The sequence below is a fragment of the Rhea americana genome, unplaced genomic scaffold, assembly GCF_003343005.1.
Source record: "Rhea americana isolate MKP2758 unplaced genomic scaffold, rheAme1 scaffold_38, whole genome shotgun sequence".
Classification (NCBI taxonomy): domain Eukaryota; kingdom Metazoa; phylum Chordata; class Aves; order Rheiformes; family Rheidae; genus Rhea; species Rhea americana.
Window position 1 is genome coordinate 3,530,195 of NW_028186512.1, and position 24,167 is coordinate 3,554,361.

Consider the following 24,167-nt stretch of genomic DNA (forward strand, 5'->3'; position numbering starts at 1 on the left):
TGAAATGYCCATTGAGACCTTTTCCTAAGCAAGCTGATACACAGTGGAACTGTTAGGACGACGACAGTTTGATAACAAAGCATTGCTGACAGAGTATCTATGCTTTGGTGAGTGTAATTACACTGATGTTACAGTTTTGTGGTGGAAACGCATGAAATTATATATATAAAAAAAATATACACCTGCTAAATTTGATTGGAATCATCCTTTCCTTTTTAGTGTGGTAGTCTTGCCCCATCTTGCGCTGACACTTCTCCTTCACTGCTCCCACTTCCCCCACACCAGCTCCTGTGCTGCCCCACTAACACCACGTGCTGCTTGCCACAAGTGCTGGTCTCTGCCAGTGCTGAGGGGCCCCGAATTACCTGCTGTGCACCTCAGGGTATCACTGAGGGGGCACGCAACGGGACGTGGTACAGCCCCGCTTGAGCGAGGCCTGAGCAGTGGGGGCTACAGCTACAACACGGCAGGCGCTGCTCCACCTCGGACACCTCCTGCAGCCATCCCCACAGCTAGCGCTGCCCAGGCCACGCACGACGGCCTCTGAAACGCAGCCGACGCACTGCCCCGACGCCAGCCGCCTCTGGCCACTGCCGAGGGTCCCAAATGGCCACCCCGCAGGGCACAGTTCACGGGAGGCAGGTGCTCTTTCCACTCCCTAGGGCAAACACCCAGCAACTAGGCCACCATTTCAGCGCACGTGACAGTGTGCCATCTGCTAAAAAGGCAGCTGCAGGCTATGTGTTTTGACATGCCTGTTCCAACACTGTTACAACTGATTCCTAAAAATTGACTAGGTCATATTACTCACACTGGAAAAAAGAGGAACAAGAAATGCATATCTTGAATCCACATACTTGCCTAGAAACCAACAGACTTCAAAAAATACTTCTGCATTAGAATAAGACAGACACAGAATGTATTTAAAAGATTTCCTTTATCACCCCTGCTTCACTCTGGTTAGTTTTGTTTGTTTGTTTTCCCTTTTATCTTGATACTTCCATTCAAGCGAAAGCAGAACTCTTAGTGAATGCAAGTATGTGTGTGCATTAAAATAAATAAATAAATACAAACCACATGTAATAATAATACCACACTACACATTGCAGATAGTATTCTGATCATAGCCAGAGCTCAGACTCAAGGGCCAAGTCTCTTTAAATTGCCTGCTGGAACAGGCGTACTTAGTGTTTTTGAAATTCACATCAAATTTGGTGCTGTACAAAATCCACAAACAGTTCGCGTGTTTATGTTTTTAGGTCCTTGACTATTATATTTGATTTGACACTTATGTGATTTTAGATTGTATTACTCTAGCTATGAATTCAGATTTAGGTGGACCTATGATGACTGGCTGTAAAGAACATGAAAGCTTTTAAAATTKTCTACTCTGACCTCATTTATGATGGATCGTTTGTTTCATCCAGTGAAAAGTCCAATAATTTACATTTGATTGCAGCCTACAGAGGATATCATGTGCTGCAATCCATTACATCCCATAGCAGTTTGTTACCAGGGTAATCGCTGTCATGTTAGAAACCGAGCACAATTCTTTCGATCGCAAGTTTGCCTAGTTTCCGCTTTCCATTGCTCAATCTTTTTTATGCCTCACTCCACTAAACTGGAGACCAAGAACATCCACTATTTAGTAGTCTACTTTTTTGTTGTTGTTATGCCATGTTTTAGAAAAGCATACATGAAGAGAATACAAATCTTTGAGCCTTAAAAACAAAACTGCTTATCTGTCAGGATGGGAAGTCTAACAAAGGAGCAAAGCTCTAGGAAGGGACTGGAAGGGATCTCTGGTTTATCAAGTCTAGTTGGTGTCTATTCAGACACCACTTTGCATTTACTTTCACAGATATACTTGGCTCTTCCTTCAAAGCAGCTCTCTGTCTGGAAGGCTGTTCCAGAGTTAGACAATTGTAGTACTTAAAAACATTATTTCTGATACAAGTCCTACTCACAGAATGTTTATACCCACTTGCTTTTGTTCCAACACTACTTTTAGCTCACAGTGTGCTTTTGTCTTTCATCTATCGTTTGTGAACAGAAATAGTATTCTATAAATAATTGCACTGCCAGAGAGAAAAAAAAAGGCTTAATTATGGAATTAAACTTTCTGATAATACGGAAGATTGAATATTTAACTTTACAGGGTAGGGCAGAAAAAAAAGGAAGAAATAAGAGCCAGCCAGAAGTTGTAATTACATTGGGGTTATTTTGGTTATCCAAAGAAGCCTTTTCTCTCATTATATTCAATAAATGGGGCTTGTAGTTACTGTAATCATTTGTTATGCACGTGACATTCATAGCAATCTGCTGCAATACTCCACATGAAAATTGTACAAAATCAACTGTACGGAAAAAAGTTAATAGAACTTCACAGACCATTAAAACAAAGACCAGAACAGAGCATGCCTTGTTAAAAGGAAATACGATTTTAAAGAACACATGTATCATCCTTGAGTTTGGTACAATTGCATATCTTCATGAAACAATGCAGTAAAAAAAGTTAAGCTTCAGAAACAGCGTCATGTATTTTGTATCTTTCTACTGGATCAAGTTAGATGGAAAACAAATTCAGAATGGAGCCAGAAAGGTCAAACAAACCAACCATCCAGCATACATTCACAGGTGGCAGAAACTGAAGTACCACATGTACGTTGATTCCCCCACTGATACTAACTAGATCCAGATGACAGAAGCCTGCAGTACCATTACTATTATTTCATGTGAAATGATGACAGAAAGTGTACGTTTTGAGTATGACTACTTCTCTGCTTTCTCTGGCTTTCGTGAACACTTCCACCTCAAGCACGAATCTGTTTACGATGGTTTAAGTCAGCTGGCAGACTTGCAAATATTTATTTTGACCTTTAAAATCTACTTGTAAGACCCAAAATAACTGGGTCAATAAAAGTCAGCCAGGAAAAAAAAAAAACAACAAGATATTTTCAGGCTGAGACATACCTTCACTTTACACTTTACCAGATCCAACCCTACTGGCATTACTCTGATATAAAATTTCCATATTTAACACCTAATTTAGAACAAACAAACAAGGGTGTAGAAAGCTTTCTAAAAGCTCACAAAATAGATATAGTATAAGAGGTATACAAACTCATGCCACAAGTTATTTTTAGGAAGGCTACGTAATTTGTATTTTTACTACGAAAACAGAAAAACAAAACTGACCTTTACAAAATTGTTATTTCATATAGAGTAAAACTAGTTTCTCCTGCTTCTATGTACTGGTGTTTTAAAATGAACACTAAAATGATAAAGAGAAATAAAATACTCTCATTATAATACAAAAACTAGAAGGCTTTTTGATGGGTCCTTCCTATAACTTGGAAAAAAAAAAGCCAAATAAAACTTGCCATAAAAACATTTTAAAACCAGAGCTAACTGGCAGAGAAGCCCAAGAGGAAATAAATAAATTAAAAAAAATGTTTTACAGAATCTCAAGGCAAAGTGAGCTTTCAAAAAGACCTCACCCAACAAATGAAATGAGATTGTTCTTCATGCTAGTCTCATAACATTCCAAATTTCCACAGCTGAACATCTGCTTCAGAGACCTAAAACTGAAAAGGCAACGAAAGCATAGGCCAAAGTCAAGGTACTATGAACTGCCAAAACAAAGATAGGGAGCAATTAAAAAGAATAAAAAATATAAAAAAATCATGTTCTGATTTTCTTGAGCAGTAAGAAGGTCTGAACATACAGCAAAACAAATAACATAGTTTAAGCATTAATACAAAAACAGTTCTAAAGCTAAGTTACTTTTCAGACCACAATCCATGTATTTGATACCATATGAACACGGTTACATTTTCTCAACTTGTTTTCTGCTTTTTAAAGGATTTTTCTGAGAAATCTCTATTTTGCACAGTGAAGCTATCACCTGCAAGGTTCGCATGCTTTGTAAGGATGCATTTTGCCACTTAACAGAATTAAAAATAAAAACACAGCAAAACAGCAGAGAACTTTGTAAAAATACTTTAAATAAATTTCCACTTCACTAGAAGATTATTCAAGTTAAAAATTAATCACCAGATTCAACAGTGTAACTCCTTTACCTCTGTTATCATCATTACACATCCAAAACATCAAGTTTCTATTTCTGCCAAGACTAAAACCTTTGTCAGCCTAATAAACAAGCAAACATTGCTCCATAGACAAGATTGTTTTGATCTTCCAGAGACAGTTATAAGCTGAACTCACCAGAAGCTTCTCACTATAAGCAAAATCAGAAGGCATATGAGCAACATGATACTTAACTCATTGGTTTTCAATGAGGATTTTTATGCAAGAACTTCAAAGAACTCTTAAYGGCATAGATCCTCAGCTAGAATCAATACAGGTAGCCTATTTGTCATTTTGCAAATACAGCTCAGAACTTATGACCAGCTTTTTATTAGCAATATAGGTCAGGGAAACTGTAGCTCACTAGATATATTTATTTGAATTAAAAATAATGGACAAACTCACTGTATTTATAATTACCAGATTTTACTTCTGGAAATATACTAGCTTGCCAAAAATGTATTGATTTCTAATACTGACAACACAAAATTGATCACTAACAATTTTTTCCCCCGTTCTGCAGCCTCAAAAAGTTTAAGTTACAGTACTGCAAGGCACATACAGAATCTCTTCCTTCAATACACAGCAGATGTACTCCCTGAAATCATTTTAAAAATCCTCAAACAATTAAAAATGCTACAAAGTTAACAATTTCTATTTAAAAACAGTGCTCCTACAGAACATGCATTTTTTGGAAAATGACTTAGCAAACATTTATAAATTTTTTTTCTTCTTTATATTTATACTGGAAATATATTGAATTTGAATATTTTTTATTCTGGAAAGTAATTTCATGTCACTTTTTAAATTATTGCCTTCATTATAAGATTGCATCATCTCTGGAAATCCTTAAAGGTACCAGATTTTTAAATGGAGTAGGAGACTATGTATGTCATTTCAGCCTACCTGAAAGGATCTCCACATAAAGCAACACTGTCAGAGCGAAAAATGAACTTTCTTCATTCAGTGGACAGGGATGATACAAACTGATAAGTGCATTTGTTTAGTTTACTGCAGTGTCATTAGAAACTACTTAAAAATCTTCATTTCTCTCTTTTGGGCAAGCGTATCTTACTATAAAAGCAACTGAATTTTTAAGAGGTAGTTTTTTTCCATGATGCGCTTATTTATTTCAAATAAAACAAAACAAAAACCCCAAACCCCAACATTTGTTATTCAACAAGGATCAAGTCTCAAAACATGGTACAATATTTGACAAAGTTCAATATTTTAATTGTCCTCAGCAGTAACAAGCTGCTTTGGAACCAGTGTATTCCAGGTTGTCTTCAGAGTCAAAAGACCAATCTACCAACAGTACTGAACCCCCCGCCGCCCCCTCCACCTGTCGGTCCACAACTTCCTGGGGGATCATTGTCATCAAATCCATTGGGTCGGAAAGAGCATGAGGCTGAAGCAGCTTGCAGCGCCTGTGTTCGAGCACTAAGCTCTTGCTCCTGAAATTAAAGAATGCAGACAATAAAAAAAATCCTTAGTCCTAAAAAGTTTGCTTGCAGTAAATTTGAAAAAAAAACAGCTTTAAAAGCAACATCACTAACTTCTAGACTCTTAAATTAGAAAGGCTACTTTGTTGAACAAGTTGAACTTGATATCCACAGCCCATCTGAAATGTACAACTTTAGGTAAAGTCAACAGGTATATATGTGAATCTTAATTAAAATCTGATAAATTTTTGCTAAAACTGTATTTCATAGTAACATGTGATGTTACTAAAGGATTAAATTGCTGATCAAAAGCTAATGAAACATTAAATTTTGATATAAGCTTCACATGGAATTTCATCCTACTATCTTTACGATGCCCTTGTTCTTTGTAGGCAAACCAAAAGGCAAGACTAYTGTATCAATGTTAGTTATTTAAAAGCCACTTTTTAATTCCACTGAAACAACTGCATAGGGTAACAACACAGCTGGATAAAAGGCAAAAAGGTGAACAAGCTATTTAGYTTACCTTCAATATGGCCTTTTAACTTGCAAGTGTTATTGCTATGCTAACCCTGTTAATAACATTAGTATGGCTCAGGAAGTCTCAAATACTCCATAAATATCAGAATCACCTGCTAGAAAAGCCAAGGAAAAAGTACCTCTGAGTAGCAGAAACAAGGAAGCACAGCCTTCTAGTTTCTTTCTTCTAGCTGARCTCCTCTGCAGTTTCTTAGAAGTCTAATAAGGGGAAGAGTGGTGGCTTTCCCCTCCCTCATGGGGGATATCATACACTATTTTCTTTCTGGCTAAGCACTTTCATAAACCTTACAGTAATTCATTGTCTCCAATACCCCTGTCTCAAATTGGCCAACAAGTTCAAAAGTTAAGGGAGGGAAAAACAGAACAAGAGAGGCAGCAGAACTGCACAAGCTTCGTTTCTTTAGGAAACRGTATCAAAGCATTCAGGTGCTAAGGATCATACTGATGCCCTTCTTCACATGACTACTAGTCACTGCATACTTCCTAAAGGCAAGGGGAAGAAATTTTAACTGGGTTTTGATAACTACTATACAGGTCACCTTGAATTGTTTCTTCTCTACCTCCTGATGAAAGCAAGGAACACAGACACAAACTGGAAGACTGACTGTGTTACACTACAGTGAAATCACTAGACTTAGTCCTGTCCATGTACTTTCAAAGCTGCTATAAATATTGCTTACGGGTTCAAATTACTGTCTTCTCAGAAGAAAGCCAAGGTTTGAAATTGTATAACTAAGCACCGAACTACATATGTGATTCCCAAATTATACACACATATATACACACACACACACACACACACACACATATATATAAAAGTTTGGAGGATATTGCCTATGCAGGAATGCTGGCCATGTCCCTGAAAGATAGTATTATAATATCTCCAGCAACATGTGAATTCTTATTTATCTGTTAACTACAAGACATGTCCAAGACTAAATTTACTAGGGATACCAAAGGATTACAAAGAACTTGCTTATAGTACCAGAATCCAGCATAATTTTTTGAATAAAATAACAAGCTTTGTGTAAATAGACTGTTTAGCTGAAATACTATGGCGCAAAAGCTGTTCAGTTTAGAACACAATTTATTCTCAAAACTAATACAGTGGAATAATCACTACTAATCACTACACTGCATTTATATAATTTTAGAAAATATTTGTTTTAATGCAGCACAGAAACAAATGAGAAATGGAGCCTTCCTTACTCCCACCCCCAATTCCTTTCCTGCAGAGAACTTTTCTGGCAACCTTAGGCCTTTTCATCCTCAGCAGTTGAGTTTTTTCATTATTTTGTAATACAGCTTGTTAGGTAAATGTCAGGAATAAGTTTGCAGATTACTCTGTATTAAATAAAACAGTCTTCAAATTGTAGCCAAAAAGAGCACTGAATTCTTACATCTAGGAATATTTTGCCTGATTCAGCTAGAAACGTTGACACATTTTAATTTGTCTTCCCACAGATGTAGTTACTCAAAAGCACAAGTGTTTGGCATAGGTAATACAGCTAAATTAATCCATTTATGTTTTATATTTGGTATCTTTAACAATACTGTAAGTAACAGTAAGGTAATTCAGTTATCACTAGGCTTCCTTACCCAGAGGAAATACAAAGTGTGTTTCCTGAGAAGCACTACTTTGAACAGCAACAACATATGATCTTGCAAACTTATGTTCAAGGGATGACTCTCCTAGAGCTCTGGAGCCATCAAAGGAGCACACTGTATTTAGTACAGAATGTAAATGAATTGTAAATACAGCCTGAGTAACTATTTAAAAAGATACAGTTTAGTAGCAGCCATAATGTATTGAGGAGAAGCCTCATTCATGATCTTAGCTTCATTGTTACTGTGTACAAAACATTTGCTATAATAAATAGAAGATACATACATACATATATACACACACACACACATATATATATGCATGCACACACAACAGAAATACAGAAAAACCAATCAAATTATCAATTATCAAAGCCTCTTGACAGAGCACAATTGTTTTTAAAAAGCACTCTACTACTGTCTTCAATGCTAAAAATTTAAATACTTAGTAGTTTTGATCTTCCATATTTTATTCCTGTTCAGTAGTTTCTGCTAAAAAGAGTACATTCCCTTCTTCTCTCAAGGCAAACATTCTCTTAATATTAACCTATGTTAAATTGTTCTGGTGTAACATGTGACAGTACTGTTTTACAATTACTCATGTTTTTATACAAAAGAAACATTGAATGTTTTTAGGTGGCTTATACTTATCTCCTGACAAATACTGCAAATCAGATTAGTAAAACTTGACAGTCAATAGAGTTCTCTGGACTGAGAAAAAATGCAGAGCATTATTGCCTGCTTTCTACTTGTTCCCAAAATATGATYTTAAATTTAACTGAAGTAGAAGCTACCCATATTACAGGTTTTCTTCTTTGCAATTAAAGTATTTTAGTTTACCATGTGGTAAACAGGTATGCAGTAGTAAAAAGCAATTAGATTTTTTTAAAAACATTTATTTTAAAAAGTAAAGGTTTTCTCAGGACATATATTTTTAACGTAACTGAGAAAATACCAGTTTAGACAATAATGTGACCTTTCAAAGAACAAAAACCTAATTCAGTRAATCACCGTATTGGAATTAATAGGAGAAAGGTGATAATTGAGCGTTTCTAAACAGTCTCATTTAAGATAAGGACAGGATCTCAGCAGTAGAGCAATACAAAGAAGAATAGTATCAAAGAATCTCCCAAAATTTAAAAAAATATTGTAGGAAAAAAAATCTCCTTGGAAAGTAGTGTTTTTCCTTTTAAGGAGACTGTATTTGCTTGGCTTTTTTTGTTTGTTTGTTTTTAAACTGTAGGGAAAGGTTTTCAAGAGTAATTTGTAATCACTAGTAATAAAAATTACTAACTTGTCTTTCACTTGTAAACTATAAAATAACGTGATTTTATATACTTTATATAACTTAGGCTAAATGGCCCGCAGAGAAAAGTTTTGTTTGGGAGACTGTCAAATTGCCATTGATTTTTTATATATATACAACATATAGATGTTCCATTTTTTTTAGATCACACTGACTTTTCACTGGTTCTAGGTGTACAGCAATATTCAAAAAGGCCTAGAATAATTAACTTCCTACTGTATTCCAAGAATTGACTCAAAACGGTCTTTAAAAAGTTAATTCAGGAAACCATACTTCAGAATAACTCTGCTTATCTGCTGATTATTTTTCTTAGTATCCCAGTAATGTAGCATGCTTCATAAAGCTAGCACACTTCTTCAGATAGGAAAGAAGTCTGTTATGCACTCACCTACCTATCTGTTAATAACAAGAGCATATGTGACTACAAGAACYGGATTCAACAGGTAAATACACAAACAGGAGTGGTTACTGGGTTTTATATTCTGAATGGATGACTACTCCTCTGTTCAGTGTTTGGCTTTATATAAAAAAAATAATGTTTAGAATATCATAGAAGTTGTTGTATAACTTTTCTCTGTTCCATACTTTTAAAATTAGTTTTATTTAATCATTCAATTGCCTAGATACTGTTGTAATYATATACCTAAAATTCAAAACAAAATGTTGGCTTTAAGTTTGTAACTTGACAATTAAAGCATTCACATGTTAATGGAAGTCACAGCAATTCTGACTGGAAAACATTACAGTTATTTGAGACTGCTGTTAAAGACATCATRTTTTATACTACCCTGTACAGTACAGAGGAGAGAGCTGGCATATAAAAAGAGATGGTTAGGACATAAGTGCTTTAAACACAAAGTCTGAAAATAGCAGAAAACAAGTCGCAATTTAAATGCACAGTTCTCTACAGCTAAACTCTGTGAAACTCTTATAGAAACTGCTTAACCCATCAAAAAAACATTCAGTAAAACAACTTTATTGTTACACAGTCTGAACATAGCAGCAAGGCTCAAAACAAACCATGTTTTAWTGTGGAGAGCCGTGTCCTTTGTATCAACAATCTAAGAGGTGACTACACCTAGATAAGTAAACAGCAGTATTTTCACAAAGCTCAGGGGATGCGAGGCTGGCAGCACTGGTCCAAGGAGGAAACCAGCACGAGCAGGGAAGAAAAAGTTGACTTTAGCATCTGGTCTTAACATTTTAGTGATTCTAACCTAGTTTTACAAATAAAACGTCACTCACAAGTTAAAATGGGCTGACAAGAATGCTGCTAAGTAGTATTTAATACACTTCAGCTACTTTAGTGTAATTTAAGAATGGCAATGAAAGAGAAAACTAGCAGTTTGTAATTCTGCGCAAGACGGGCTTTACAATAATCAAAGGACCCATTTGAGCATCTCCACTTTTAAAAAGTCTCTTTAAAACAGAACAAAGTTTCAAATGTTTCTCTTATGCTTCCCATCTAACAATAACAGCTGTGATTAACTTTTCTATGAAACCTGTCTAGCAACACCAAGAGGGAAGCAAGATTAGTKATTTGCAAGATCAATATACCAGAACACTTAAAAACTACATTCTTCTTTTTTTAAAACTGTCTCTTGCCAGTCTTAAGGAGACTGCTCTTCGCATACTATTCCCATCTTACCTGTAAGTATAGTTTGTTATCTTTTGTAATTGCATCCATGAGGTCTTTTTGTAGGGGAGGGTCTCCATTTATCCAGAGTCCGTTCGCTGAACTGGTACTGAAGCCACAGGTGTTATTCTGCTTTTTGTAAAACAGAACATAAGCAGTGTCCTTTGGAAATCTACTGGTAATTTTCTGGACTGACTGAAATGAGGTAAATGTCACTCTGCTGTCATTGAACAGAAACCATTCTTTTGGCATCTCAGTGTCTAGCTCATTTTCTAGAACAGTACAAGAACTCTCCTCTGCCAACAAGTTATTCTGGGAAGAAACTAAAGACAGAGCTTTAGACTGGTGGCACAGTCCTGAGGGCCCTGAACCAGTTACATTTCTAGCATAAGAATAGTAATGTCCACTTTCAGAGGATACACCAGAGTGCACCACCACAGAGCTTAACATGTAGGGCACCAGCTGTGGGCAGGTCACTTCATCAGCACCTGAGGGCTTCAGTTTTTTAGCAAGATTTTCTCCAATATCAGAAATCTCAACATCAACAGACCAACCTCCTGAAACTACAGCTAGAGGAGATGTTGCTCTTTTGACTGGCAGTTCCAAAACAAGTGGCAGAGACACATTGTCCAAGATTTTGCGCCTTATATGACACTTTGGATCATACGAAAATCTCAAAAGAGTGAGAATGAGGTATTCAGGTTCCTCAATGATTTGCATAGTTTTCTCAGCATTCTGTAGAGAGGCACACTTTTCACAATAATACTTGTTTTCTCCACTGAGGATCTCAGGTGCCAGAAAATAATTCAGTAAGTCTGTAACTGATGGAGTATTTTTACCTACTAGCCTCTGAGATATATCGCTATTATCTTGAACTTTGTTGAGTTCAGAATTTGCAGTATTCTCAGAGTTTGGCTCAGTAGAAAAATTTTTTATGGTTCCTTCATTCATAATTGTGTCACATCCACCATTTACTTCCAAATTATTGAGAGTTGTTTCTTCAGCAGCATTGGATGCTGAAGTACTACTTTGTACCACGTAATCATCTCTCACTTCAGAATGTTCCATACATTTGGGGCCAAGATTCTCCAAGGCAGCTGGAGGACAGAAAGCTAGAGAGAGATCTGTGAAAGCTTCTTCCTTTTGAGAAGTACTTTTGCAGTTTAAACAGCATATACTAGTCTTGAGTTTTCCTCCAAACATTTTCTCTATCAAAGTTCTCTCTTCACTTCCTGTATAAGGTGCTTCAGCAAACAGCTGGGCTTTATGGATAGTTTCTTGTGACTGGGACTCTTCATTCATTATACTTTCAGCAGTCTTTGCTGATGACAGCGCTCTCAAGGTTCTCTCTTCTTCGTGCAACCTGAAGACAAAGAGAAAGAAACCCAAATAGCTGTACTACATTCTAAACAAATACTGCTGAACCACTTAAGACTCTTTTTCTAGTTATACTGAAGTATACAGATGTTTAAGCAGGTAGAAGTTTCTTATATACAAAGGGGAATTTATTATTGTTTATAAAAGCAATTTGAACTGCATAGTTTAGTACTATCCAAAAAAAAGTATGGGTGAAGCATACAGGCRTTCTATGTGCCTTTCATTATCTGGAACAGAACACAATGAAAATACTATGAGCAACAGTAAGTACTTAAAACATCTAACAAACAACATTTCTATTATATATCTTTACATTATCTTAATAATCAGTTCTCCAGTTGACTGGTTCTGTACGTCAGATTTTGTAAGAGAACACGCAACTATTTATATTGTGCCAGACCATTTCCAAGGAAACAAAAAGGTCAGGATTTTATAGCCAAGAAACTGAAACTATGTGAAGAAAAAAACAAAACAAAAAAAAGGGGTGGTGGCTAGATAAAAAAGACCATATTTCATGATTGAGACAAACTTCTCCAAAAGCAGAATGTCTCATGAAGCAATACTGCTTATGCCAAGTCTCAGCAAAATACTCAGCAAGCTGAAATTAAGAGGTCTACTAATATTTTCTGTTATTTTATCTGTGCCAYAGTTAATTCATTTATGTATTAAACTAGTTATAGATGTATATATGTCTCTTCATGACTTACTTGATCTATATGAAATATAGGTGTCTACACCAACATAAAATTCCAGATGCCTGACTGAACTGTTTTCAGCAACCACATGAATTTCACAGTGACACCATGACTCTAACATAACCAACATCCAAGTATAAGTTTGTAAAATGGAGAATTACCRTTATAACCTGCCTTGGATTATATAAAGACGAGTAGGTACCACAGACAAAATGGACAAAAAGAAGTGATTCACAGGACYATACAGAAAATAAGACATGGCCAGAAACCAGGCCTAGAATTACTGAATCCCACTCACACAGTGGAATTATAGTTGACTGCTCCTAATTAAAAGTTTGACCTTACATGGTAAAATGGTGAATTCATTTCCAGTAACATCATGATAACTGTACCTGTCTAGCAGGAACCGGAGATAYTCTGAGCAATCCTGCTGAGATCGAGGAGTAAACCATGGCGGTCTAGAAGCCTCAAAGAAAATTCTAGGTGCATATGCCTCCCTCTGTTAGGGTGAGGGAAAATAGACAATATACAAAATACATCAGCTTTACTTTAAAAATTGGTTGTATTATCTTGATATTGACAGCTGAACTTTGAACTACATCATTCTAAAGGAACTGTATGGCACATGAGGTACATGTAAACATGTAAATTCCAATTTATAAATAAAAGGAGAAAGACAAGTATTAGCTATTAATTTTGTAGTTATCACTTCTAGTACAAAGATAAAAGTAGTTGAACCTGCAGGCAAATATTAAATGCATAGTGAGCATAAAGCATATGTTATGCCTAGCAGCTGTTASTGGTCTTGCTGGCAAGCTTAAAAAATGTTTTTGGCATTTCATTTAAGGAAGTTTATTTTAGAACTTGGACTATAATGAAATTTAATGTAAAAATCATTGCAGAGTGTCATAGTTTTTCCTAGAAAGTTACACATCAGCTTGCATATTGAGTCAGGTCTTRTTTGGATTTTTCATTTTAGCTCCTCAAAGAAAACCCCCGCAGCCTTTTTATAAAAATGAGAGAACACCAACGTGCTACTTCTGCTTATGAAATACAGGTTTCTCCAAGTCCATCAATATCMTCTGATGATCTGGAGGTAGACTCATTGTCCTCCAAATCTATCATATCAGCATTTTAATATATTCAAAGTACTCCTGTGGCATTACAAAGATTGTGGGTAGGTTTTGGTATTCAGATTTAGATTTTAAAACAGCAGATGCAATAAACTGACATACCTGGGTATGGGCCAAAAATGCAAAAAGATGTTGTAATTTTCTCATTAGTGAATTGCATCCATTTAGATTCAGAGATAAAACGTGTCTCCTGAAACTGAAAAGAGAGGGACATTAGTTTACCAATAGGTTTCTAAAAACAATGTAGTATCATTCCAACAACTACTTCAATCTGATGGTAAGCAAAACATATAACACTTCCCTTCAAAGTCTGGATTCAGCTCTAGTGCAGATGTGTAAAACTACTGTACAGCAAGAACTAACTTATTGCAAAAACATGTCTCTTTAAACATTTAAAAGGAGAAGAAGGGACTAAAGACAGACAAAACTTTTTCTCCCTCTTCCCCCCTCCCTTAACAGCTTCCAGATTACAAGAAAAGCATCACTTAACTTTTACAGGGAGCAAGTAAGGAAAAAAAGGGGGAGAGGGAAAGAAAAAGATTTGCCTGGCATCTAGAAGAAAGACAYACTATTGAAACTTTAGATACTGAAGAAATCAAACTTGGAAGTGAACCGKCATTAAAAAACTATCATTAGTTCGATGCATGTATTTTCTTATACTGGACAGAAGGGATCAACACAACTTTTTATGGCTAAAATGGCAATTCCACAGAGCTCGATTTTAACAAAGCAATCAGTAACTATCTGCCAAGAAACCCTATGAATTTTTGCTAAGAAGCTGAGTGACCCAGGACACGTTTACATTCTGTGACAAGCAAGACTACTGCAATAGTTAATTTGCAATGAAAACAGTTGGTAAAAAGGACTTACTCTGTAGCCATAAAAAGTGCCTGAATAACACTGTTCATGTAACAAGTATTTCCTAGATTAATTAGACCAGTCTTCCCAGTTTCAGATTTTCCAGAAAGTCTAGATAAACACGATGGCAAAGAACTGGATTGAGAAGTCCAGGCACTTTGACTGAGAATCAACTTAATCTTCTCTTCATTGGGTTTGGGTAGTTCCTACAAGAGAAACATTAACACACTTAATAGGTTTTTGTATTTGTTTTTATAATAGGTACTTCCATCCAGCAGTCTTTTATGTCCTCTCTTGCTCTGACAGCTTGCATTCTCCTTTAGGYTCTTGCTGTCCCTTCTAGCCTAGAAGATACATGTTGCAAAAGCCTTTGAGAATACCCAGAGCACAAATGTCTGGCCAGTCAAAGGCTAATGCAATGTACTATGCCAAAAAACCCTCTTCTTCAAGGCTGATTCTGTCAACTCTCATATTACAGGAATAAGGGTTGGTGGCAACCTTTGAGTTGTGTATTCATGAAATCTTTTTGCCATCAAAAAAGGATTCTCAAATTTCATGCATTAATAGACCCTGAAAATGCAAGGATAAGAATAAAAATTCAAAATACTCAGAATGAAATGAATAGGTTTTTTTAAGCCTCAAAACATCTGACTGCAATATTACTGCTATAAAAACAGGCAGCATTATCTGTTTTTTAAATATGTACATTAGGCATTTTTAAGTTAATCTCTTAAAAAAAAATGCAGAATTTTGCACAGGTCAGTATGCTTTACCCATAGATGCAAGCAATATTCACTTCAGTGTTAAGATGTAGCATTTTTTTTTTTTTTGAGCTCAACAAATACACCATAATCTAGACCATATTCTCTTCTTGCCCTTCAACTAGCTCGAAAAGATACAAAGAAAATCCTTACCTTTTAGGGACTTCATATTTCCTCTTCCTTATTTTACCCCCACTACCTACTTTCTTTCCATTAATACTTGCCATACTCTCTTAGAGACCTTCTTAAGAGTTCAACACGTTTCTGTATATTTAAGAGATATCGTTCTCTGTTTTAACATCATTCAGAATTCTACTTAGAACGTTAGCAAATCTCTTCAATGCTATCAGTGCTCCAAGCTTACGTAAGAAGCTGCATCATAACAAGTGACACAGAATAAGGAATTGCTGAGAGTATTTATGTCACTCAGAAGTTTGCTAGCATTAAGAGATATGAATATGAAATGAGCTAAAAAAAAAAACACTCAAGAGGAGATATATTAGCTGCAAGGTAACAGAAAAAGAAAAAAGCATTTAAGGTCTGGATAACCACAGCTTCATTTTGCTGCATCAAACAAGACAGATTGTAACTTTTAACAGTTACACAGTTTCCAGTGTTGGTTGAAATGAAATGCCTAGAAAAGAAAACTAGCAAAAATATATTCATAGTTAAATGAGGCAGAAGAAATTAGGTTAGATTTTTAAGAACCAACCTCATTTCAGGCTTTTCTTAAAGTCTGCTATAATCATCTCATGTAGCAAATATAATGATTCATAAAATACATTCAGTACAGTTCTTCTGGAATATTTTAATCACAGAATTGACATTAGATTGTGTGGTTAATTCTGCTAGTAGAAGTTCTAAAGACATCAAATTTATGGGATTCTAGTTTTCATATTTAAGCAAAACAAAACAAAAATCCCACTGCCCTTGCATTGCTTTTATACCTTAATAGCTTCCAGAATGGGTTCATAAAGCTCTGGAAATCCTGAATAATGATACATCATACAGTGTATCAACTCAGTCAGCTGCATCAGAAAAGCTGTACTGGAAGGCAAGCCATCTCTTTTGAAGGAGTGAACCAAACTGACCACATGTGGGACAATCTAAACAGGGGAAAAGAAGAAAAAAAAAGAAGAAAAAAAAGTTACACAACAATTGCATTTCTCCAGTCTTGTTTTTCTACAAACAACTTTACTGTTTTACCTATGTCAAATGACAAGGAGCTTCTTATCCTTATATAGAAATGGTTGAGAAACCATGACTGCGAAAAAGTATGCATTACTCTTTACCCATGACAACTTTTCAAACAGCCCACAGTTTTGGAACTTTGTGAACTTAGAAAAGGAATGTTAGAATTTTAAGCAGTCAAATGTCCGAGGAACACATCTTATTAGGGTTATTACCACAAACACTTTGCTTTTGTGCCACCAATACCAGCTCAGTGTCCAGCTTTAATTTCATGGATATAGCTTTTAAAACAAAAGCTCTCAATTTTAACAGAATCTAATGCTTTGGATCTGAAGCAAATGAATACATTCATCCTATTTCCTATTGGAAACTGGTTCACAGCTCCACCTAGTGAGAACTACCATCCAAGATGGTAATTTTCTCCAAATAAAAAATAAAAAAACACAAAACAAAAAAACATGGGAATGCTAATCCATCTCAGGATAAGTTCAATTCATTTATTTTATGCCTCATTTTAAATAGTAATGTTGACCCTACCTCCTCCCCCTGCTCCAATTTAAACATAGCGCTTATTTACGATGCATTTTTTTTAAAGACTTATTTGTATTAGTCTTAAAAAATATCAAGTGGAGAGTTATTTCAATGCAAGCCACAAAAGTAGGGACTTCTCAGCGTGAATCAGAATATTTTAGACACCTTTTCCAGTTTCTAGGTGTTTAAAATAGATTAACTTCAGAAGAAATGGATGGAATCATTTCTCATCATAAGTTAGCTCACAAATTATTCTGTAGTAAGGACACGAACTATAAAACAGAAATAAGAATATTATCATGTTAGAAACATATGCCAATTACACGAACTAATACACTTCCAAATCACCAAAGTATAAGGGCCAGGTGCAAAATATTCACCTGCTGCTTTTTCAAACATCATTTTTTCCTGTAAGTATAGGAATAATTTTGTATCCCAGAGAAATAAACCCTGTTCTTTTGGTTAGTGAAGTATCCATTGTTATAAAAACTAAAATACAAGATTCTTAAGCTCAATGTGTTACAGAGCCAATAGTGAAAGCTGCAATTTAAATTTCTCTTCTCTCACTTTACAAAAGTAGGTACACAGCAATGAGTTCATTTTCACCTGAACTATTGAGTTCCAGGAATTAAATCTGTATAAACTAGAAGTAAGAGGTGACAATTTTGCACAGAGACAGCACAGAGGAAGAGTAGAAAAAGTACAGGTTGTCAGCTCTCTCAAATTAAGAATCAAATTCTTACTTACAGTGTACTGCATAAAAGAGAAAATTACACTTTGTTTATATACAGAAATACCACTTTTGGCTGAGGTTGAATCAAAATTTCGTACTTCAATAGAGTTTAGAATTTCACAGAACTCTAACATATCACACTGTGGTAGTTACACATCATAAAAGCAAGACAGAATGTCTCGTGTTTGTTACAAAGTCACTCATGTAAAAACACTMAAGAATAGGGAATGAAGTTGTCTCAGATACATCGCAAAATAAATTCAGTTATATTACCAAATCTCTATTCATAATAAACGGTCTAAATGTAGAACTGAAAACAAAATACACAAGTAGCTTAAGCGCAGGAGAATATGATAGACAGGAAACTAAATTAAAGCAGTAACTCCCCAAAATGATACTGAAGAAGTTTGTTTAAAACAGAGAGAAAACAGTCAYGATGAAGCTTTGAAGACAGATGTTTAGGCAACACTGCATGCAGCCTATCGCAGATTTTCTTCCTTACAAAAGCAAATGCCTATTTTTGGACGAAATTTTCTATCTGTCTCATATTTGACATTTTTCACATGAATGTTTTGTCTCTTTTAGGAATAGGGAAGAAAAGCAAGACAGTAAATACAAAAAATATTTACTTTTTGAGCATATTCAAGGCTACTTGGCTGTTTCCTTTATGATTCAGTTTTCTATCCTAGGCCAAGATTGGAGAAGCAGAGGAAGGACAGAGAACCTTAAGACTTATGTCATTAACAAACAAACAAAAAAAAACAAACAAAAAAAAAAAGCACAACACTCCAAAACTGTAATCACTGTAATCAGGCATAAGGCAGCTATTCTGACATTAATCAAAGCAAATAATCTGAGATCTCTTCAAGTCTAAGAGCCTTTGAGATAACTTAGAGAAGCTGTGTGCCAGGTTGTTCTTATAGAGAAGGCTGAAAGACCTGTATTCCATCTAAAAGCAACTTAAAGCTAAACATTGAGTTTGAAAACAGGAAAARCATTATACACATCTCATCGTAAGAATTTAAACAACCATCATCACACTCTAGTATGTGCTAACTGCATTTTGAATCTAGAACTATCTAGCATCTAGAACTGCATTTTGAAGAGTGGCCATAAAAAAACCCAGCACCCTTCAGTTTGCCAATTCATACATCAAAATATAGACAGTGTAGCTTTCTTAAAGTGAAGTACTTCATTATCTCATGCACCTATCCAGATGACTAGGTAGCACATAACAGATAGTATAACTGCTTATCCGTTTTCCTCAAATAGTTTTGCTTGAAATTCCAGCTAGACGAATTTCAGTTTTAGACTTCACACCACCTAAAATGGCTTTCCAGAGGTATGTGGTTCAAGACAGAATGTTGTCCCCAGRCAACATTCTATAAGTATAGAATAAGTATAAGCTATAAGTATGCACATACCAAGAGGAACAAGGCACTGTTCCTAGTTATAGGTTAAGTGGCTGGACCTGGACGTTAGAAAGCCTAATGGTCTGAAACAGAAAAATCTAATTCTGGAACCTTGAAACAAACATGAAATCTAAGTGCATCAACTTTATTTCTCTTTGGACCCACTTTAGAATTTACACATGAATTGCACTTCAAAGAWCTGAAAATGATTTGTTAGTAACTTACCAAATGAAAAGCCTCTGGAGAATGCTGGAAACTAAGTAACATGTGGGAAAGGACAGCAAGAGCACCAGGCCTCACTAGAGGAAACCAAAGTCGATTAAAGACCTTTAAAAGAATATAAATAAATAAATAAGTAAATCTAGAACRTGAAATTCCTATAAAAATGTAAACATATTCCAAATGGAGATACATTTGAATCAGACAGAATCATTATCTAAAACTGAAAGTTATATGACATTTTTAACGCTTCTATGCTGGATAGTAAGGTAAATATATTGTAGTACAAAAGAGTCCATGCAATTGCACAGTTACTGCAAATCCCTCTTCCTCTCTTCCCACGTCAAATATTCTTTTTGGACATACCAATTCAATCTTAAGCAGAGTGACATCAATGAGGATGGTAAATTTCTGGACTGCAGCTAGTCCTTTCAGCAGTGCAATCACCCATGTTTCCACATGCTGAGCCAGAGGCCAGGACAACCAGTCAATCATTCTGAAAGATAATATAAATATATACATGTGTATATATATAAAACAATATGCCATTTATCTTGACCTCCAATATGCCATTTATCTTGGCCTCAACAAAAAATATTCTATACATCTTACCAAAATAGTTAAACTATTTACATAGAGACTCACAAGTAGTAATACAAAGATGTTAGGAAAGCAGTAAGAAAATTTGGTTATATCTCATCTCACTTGGCTACATAATTAATAAATATATATTTAATACATTGAAAGTAAATAGAAAAGAAAAACTGAAATATGTAAGCATACATAATTAAATATCAGATATTCTTATCATTTAAGAACGTTAACCCAGTTTTTGCAGATACTAAGCTAACACATACCTGTTTTCCAGCAAAAAATTACTACTGAAGACAAGTGTAGTTTTGAAAAATAAAGATGAACAACAGAAATAGGTATAAAGAAAGTCCTTCTATCCTGAATTAGCAGATAACTTAAACAGATAATTAAGGCACCCAGCAAGTCAGTCAAAGCAATTCTAAGACACATATGGTATCGTAATGCAGTGCTAATTTGCATCTTGTGGAGATGATGCAAACCCAATGACAACATTGTTATTTGGTGCTCCAGACATTCCAGTGGCATTGTCATCTCTACAAGAATAAAGCCAGAAGAGAATGAGCAATTATTGCAAAGACAGCCAGAGCTAGAAAAGAGCAGAAAAGAAACTGGATACAGTGTTGACAAGAGAGTATCTACAAACAAAAGCAACAAGAGGTAACTAACAGGTTAGTTCCATGGAACAGAACTAGAGGAACAGAATTGATACGTGAATTGAATCAAGTATCAATTCAAAGACTGAATGAGATAAGGTGTGTAGGACTACACACCACCCTTTCCAAAACAAGAGAAAAAAAATCCTCAACACAGCTAGTATTAAAGAGGCAGCTCTTAYTTGAAAATAACAGCTTCTGTTATACTCAAAGCTCAGCACTGCCTTACTCCCCTAAATAGAGGCATACAAACAAGCCAATCTAAAACTGCAGTTATACTACCACACTGCACTGAAGCAGGTAATACAACATAAGTATTAAAATTATACTAATATAAAATTTTAACTACTAACACATTACTGGCAAGTACAGAAAAATCCTTCTGATCTTCCCAGCTTTTAATTTTAGACTGGGCACACAAACTTAGCTGAAATATGCTCAATCAAGCAGATTCTTTTAAAGGCTCCAAACAATATGCTTCAATTAAAGAGAAATATTAATATTATATTCTCAAATGGAACAACTTTCCAAWTTCATGTAAATTAGGTAAATGTTTTCAGTGTGAAAAAACTCAGCATTATACTAAGATACAGTCTAACTGTGCTCACATGAATGCAGTTCAAAAACTACTTTGAAAATAATACAGCAAACTATCTTTTTCAGTTAAAAATGCACTTAAAAAACCAAAAGATTTCTAAAAGCCTTCTATTTAACTGTGTGTTAAGAGCTTCTTCTGCAGATCTTAGGGGGAAAAAACATTCAAAAAAACTTCAAGAAAGTCTGAACCTCTCTCCAGTTATCACTCTTCTAAGGCCGGTATTATCCACATTTCTAAACCTACTAACCAAGTTTGCAATCCTGAATCAGTCTGTAAATAATTCTAACCTTACTGTTTGCTGATGCTTAGATTAGTGACAGCAAGCATGATATGCAGCTTTTATATCATTCCTCTTTCTTCTATCATTCCRAAAACATCCAAGAAACTTTTGAAGGCTTGAGTGAAGACAGAAAGAGAAGCAGTCCCCCGCGAATCGTACCGAAAAGTCAAAGATACCTAAGTAGAAATCAGTAAAGCCCATTTCTAACTGTTTTCTCTCTTCACAGGAGATGATGATGATGGATGAGATAAGCATATGAGYGAGCCACTCTGCTTCTTGAAAAAGCAAAGAGTTGATTTTTTGAGGAAGGCATTGGGTCTCAGCATAACCATAAATCCAGTGAGGTTTCCTAGTTTAAGGTGTTTCCCACAAAGTGGAAGATCTAAACATAATGTGATATCTAAAAGGAATCCAGCTAGTTTCCTCTTAGTTTCTATTTAACCCTCTTCATTCTGCCCTTGGAAAGCATGAGAAAGAAACCACATTTGCAGTGAAGGCAGCAACCTTAAACTGAAACCTGGGCAGTAACAGCCATGACATCAGAAATATGCTAGCCTAACATGCCGAACACCATTGTTTAGAATGCCATTTTAAAAGGTGGATGTTGTTGTCACTTCTAAACAGAACTTAGGTGACAAATAACTTCCCAGAAGGCAAGAATTAGGGAAAAAAACAAAAAAAAAAACAAAAAACCTTCTCCTCTTTACAATGAAAAACAGTACCTGCACAGAGCTTGAGTCATACTTGCATCTTTCACATTTGGATCTGTAGTAAGGCTCCTGATGAGCACCGTAATCATCTGTAATGGTATGTGCTGTACAAGACTTGCCAGTGCAACAGAAGGTTCAAATGAAGTATCTATAATAACAAGACATGCTTTAAGAAACAAAAAGAAACCCCCACAGAAAGAGCAATGCATTGTTTCCTACCCTAAGACTTCACTGTAGCTGTGAAGTTTTGATACAATGAGTCTATTCTACACATCACAAAATAAAAAGGCTTGAACGGATTAAGCATATGAAGAACACCGAATTACAAGCTCTTTTTATTGGTCTAATAACCATCTGAGAAAGTAACAGTCTGCCAACTTCCTCCTCCACCTCCAAAAGAATTGAGAAGCGTTTTTCATTCTAACAATGAGTAAAATACATCTTTAAACAACTGTTTGTTGTATTTTATGCTAAAGACTAGGGATCCACTGAAGCAGGCATTTCATGTGTCTTATCTCAAGAATATCCACAAACTGCATCATTTATGACAAGATACGGTGTTTTAATGTTAAGTTTTTTAGRTCTTTCAATTGCAAAGGCAATTTCCAATGTGAACAACTACAGTAATAAATGGATTTTTTTTTAAAGTCAGAAAGGACCAATTTATAATCTCATCTGAATAACTCAGGAGATTAATTGTTCCTGCAATGTATGAYTTTTATATAGAGCTTTACATATACTCAGCTTCACAGACTGAACAGTGCTGAGGCCTAAGCTAATTTCTGGAAGAAATGACACRTGAGAAATAAATTTTGACATTGAARGAGTTTTTCTCTCTCCTAGAGGAGCACAAAAAATACTGTTCCTAAATATCACTGAAAGGGTTGCAACGTGAAGACCTGCCAGATACATACGGCAAATCCTAAATAAACTGCCATTCCCCCCGCTGCCTTTTCACTTCAAAGCAACCAACTGCTTTGCTTGCTGGACCACCAGAGAAGCGCAACTCGGGAGAGCTCCCAACGGCTTTAGGCTGCGTGAAGCGGACACCTGGCTGCCTCAGCCGTCTGTTGTTTTCTAGGCCGCTGCTCACCAGCCCAGTCCCGTGCCATCCCGTCCCCTGCTCACCGGCGGCAGAGATGACGGCGAAGAGCTCCTGCAGGGAGGGCAGCAGCGTGTCGGGCTCGGCCTTCCAGACGCTGCGCAGCAGCCCGCTCACCTGCGTCACCTGCGAGACGTAGAGGCGCAGCTCGGCCTCGCGGGCGCCCTGGCTCTGGAAGTGGGCGATGCTGCGCACCAGCTGCTGGCAGAAGGCGAGCGAGAGCTTCCTGCCGCGGGGCAGGCACTGCGGGAAGTCGCCCAGGAGCTGGCAGAGGCGGGCGCAGAGCGGCGGCGCCGGGCGCTCGCACACCAGCCGCAGCGCCTCCACCTGCAGCAGCTCGAAGAGCTCCAGCACCGAGGGGCAGCTCATGATGAGGCGCAGCCCGGCCTGGATGTAGTCGAGGATGGCGGGGTCGCGGCCGCTGAGCTGCCCGTAGCCGCGCTGCAGCAGGCCCAGGACGAGCCCGCGGTTGAAGAAGGCCTCGAACTCGGCGCGGTGGTGGCGGCCGTAGGCCTCCAGCACCTGCCGCCCCACCTGCCGCTGGAAGGCGTCGGGGCCCTGCAGCACGAGCCGCGTGCTCAGCGCGAACATGGCGCGGCACTGCGCCTGGCTCAGCGGCGTCTCCGCCGACTCCACCACCCGCCGCACGATCACCCGCTTCAGCGGCAGCGGGTGCGACGAGCTCACCAGGCCCTCCAGGAT

General features: G+C 36.7%; 2 protein-coding genes across 2 annotated transcripts in view; one reads left to right on the plus strand and one right to left on the minus strand.

Annotated features, from left to right (window-relative positions):
* Positions 1 to 24,167, plus strand: part of INPP4B (inositol polyphosphate-4-phosphatase type II B) — a 467,312-nt gene that overhangs the window by 56,830 nt on the left and 386,315 nt on the right. The gene's annotated exons all lie outside the window — the stretch shown is intronic.
* Positions 2,373 to 24,167, minus strand: USP38 (ubiquitin specific peptidase 38; the record flags this gene model as incomplete). The annotated part of the gene is made up of 10 exons (XM_085313154.1): positions 2,373 to 5,543; positions 10,631 to 11,981; positions 13,083 to 13,189; positions 13,926 to 14,019; positions 14,694 to 14,887; positions 16,390 to 16,548; positions 19,535 to 19,636; positions 19,895 to 20,024; positions 22,376 to 22,511; positions 23,492 to 24,167. Coding segments are annotated over 10 exons (3,111 nt in total), but the record flags the coding sequence as incomplete, so codon positions are not given.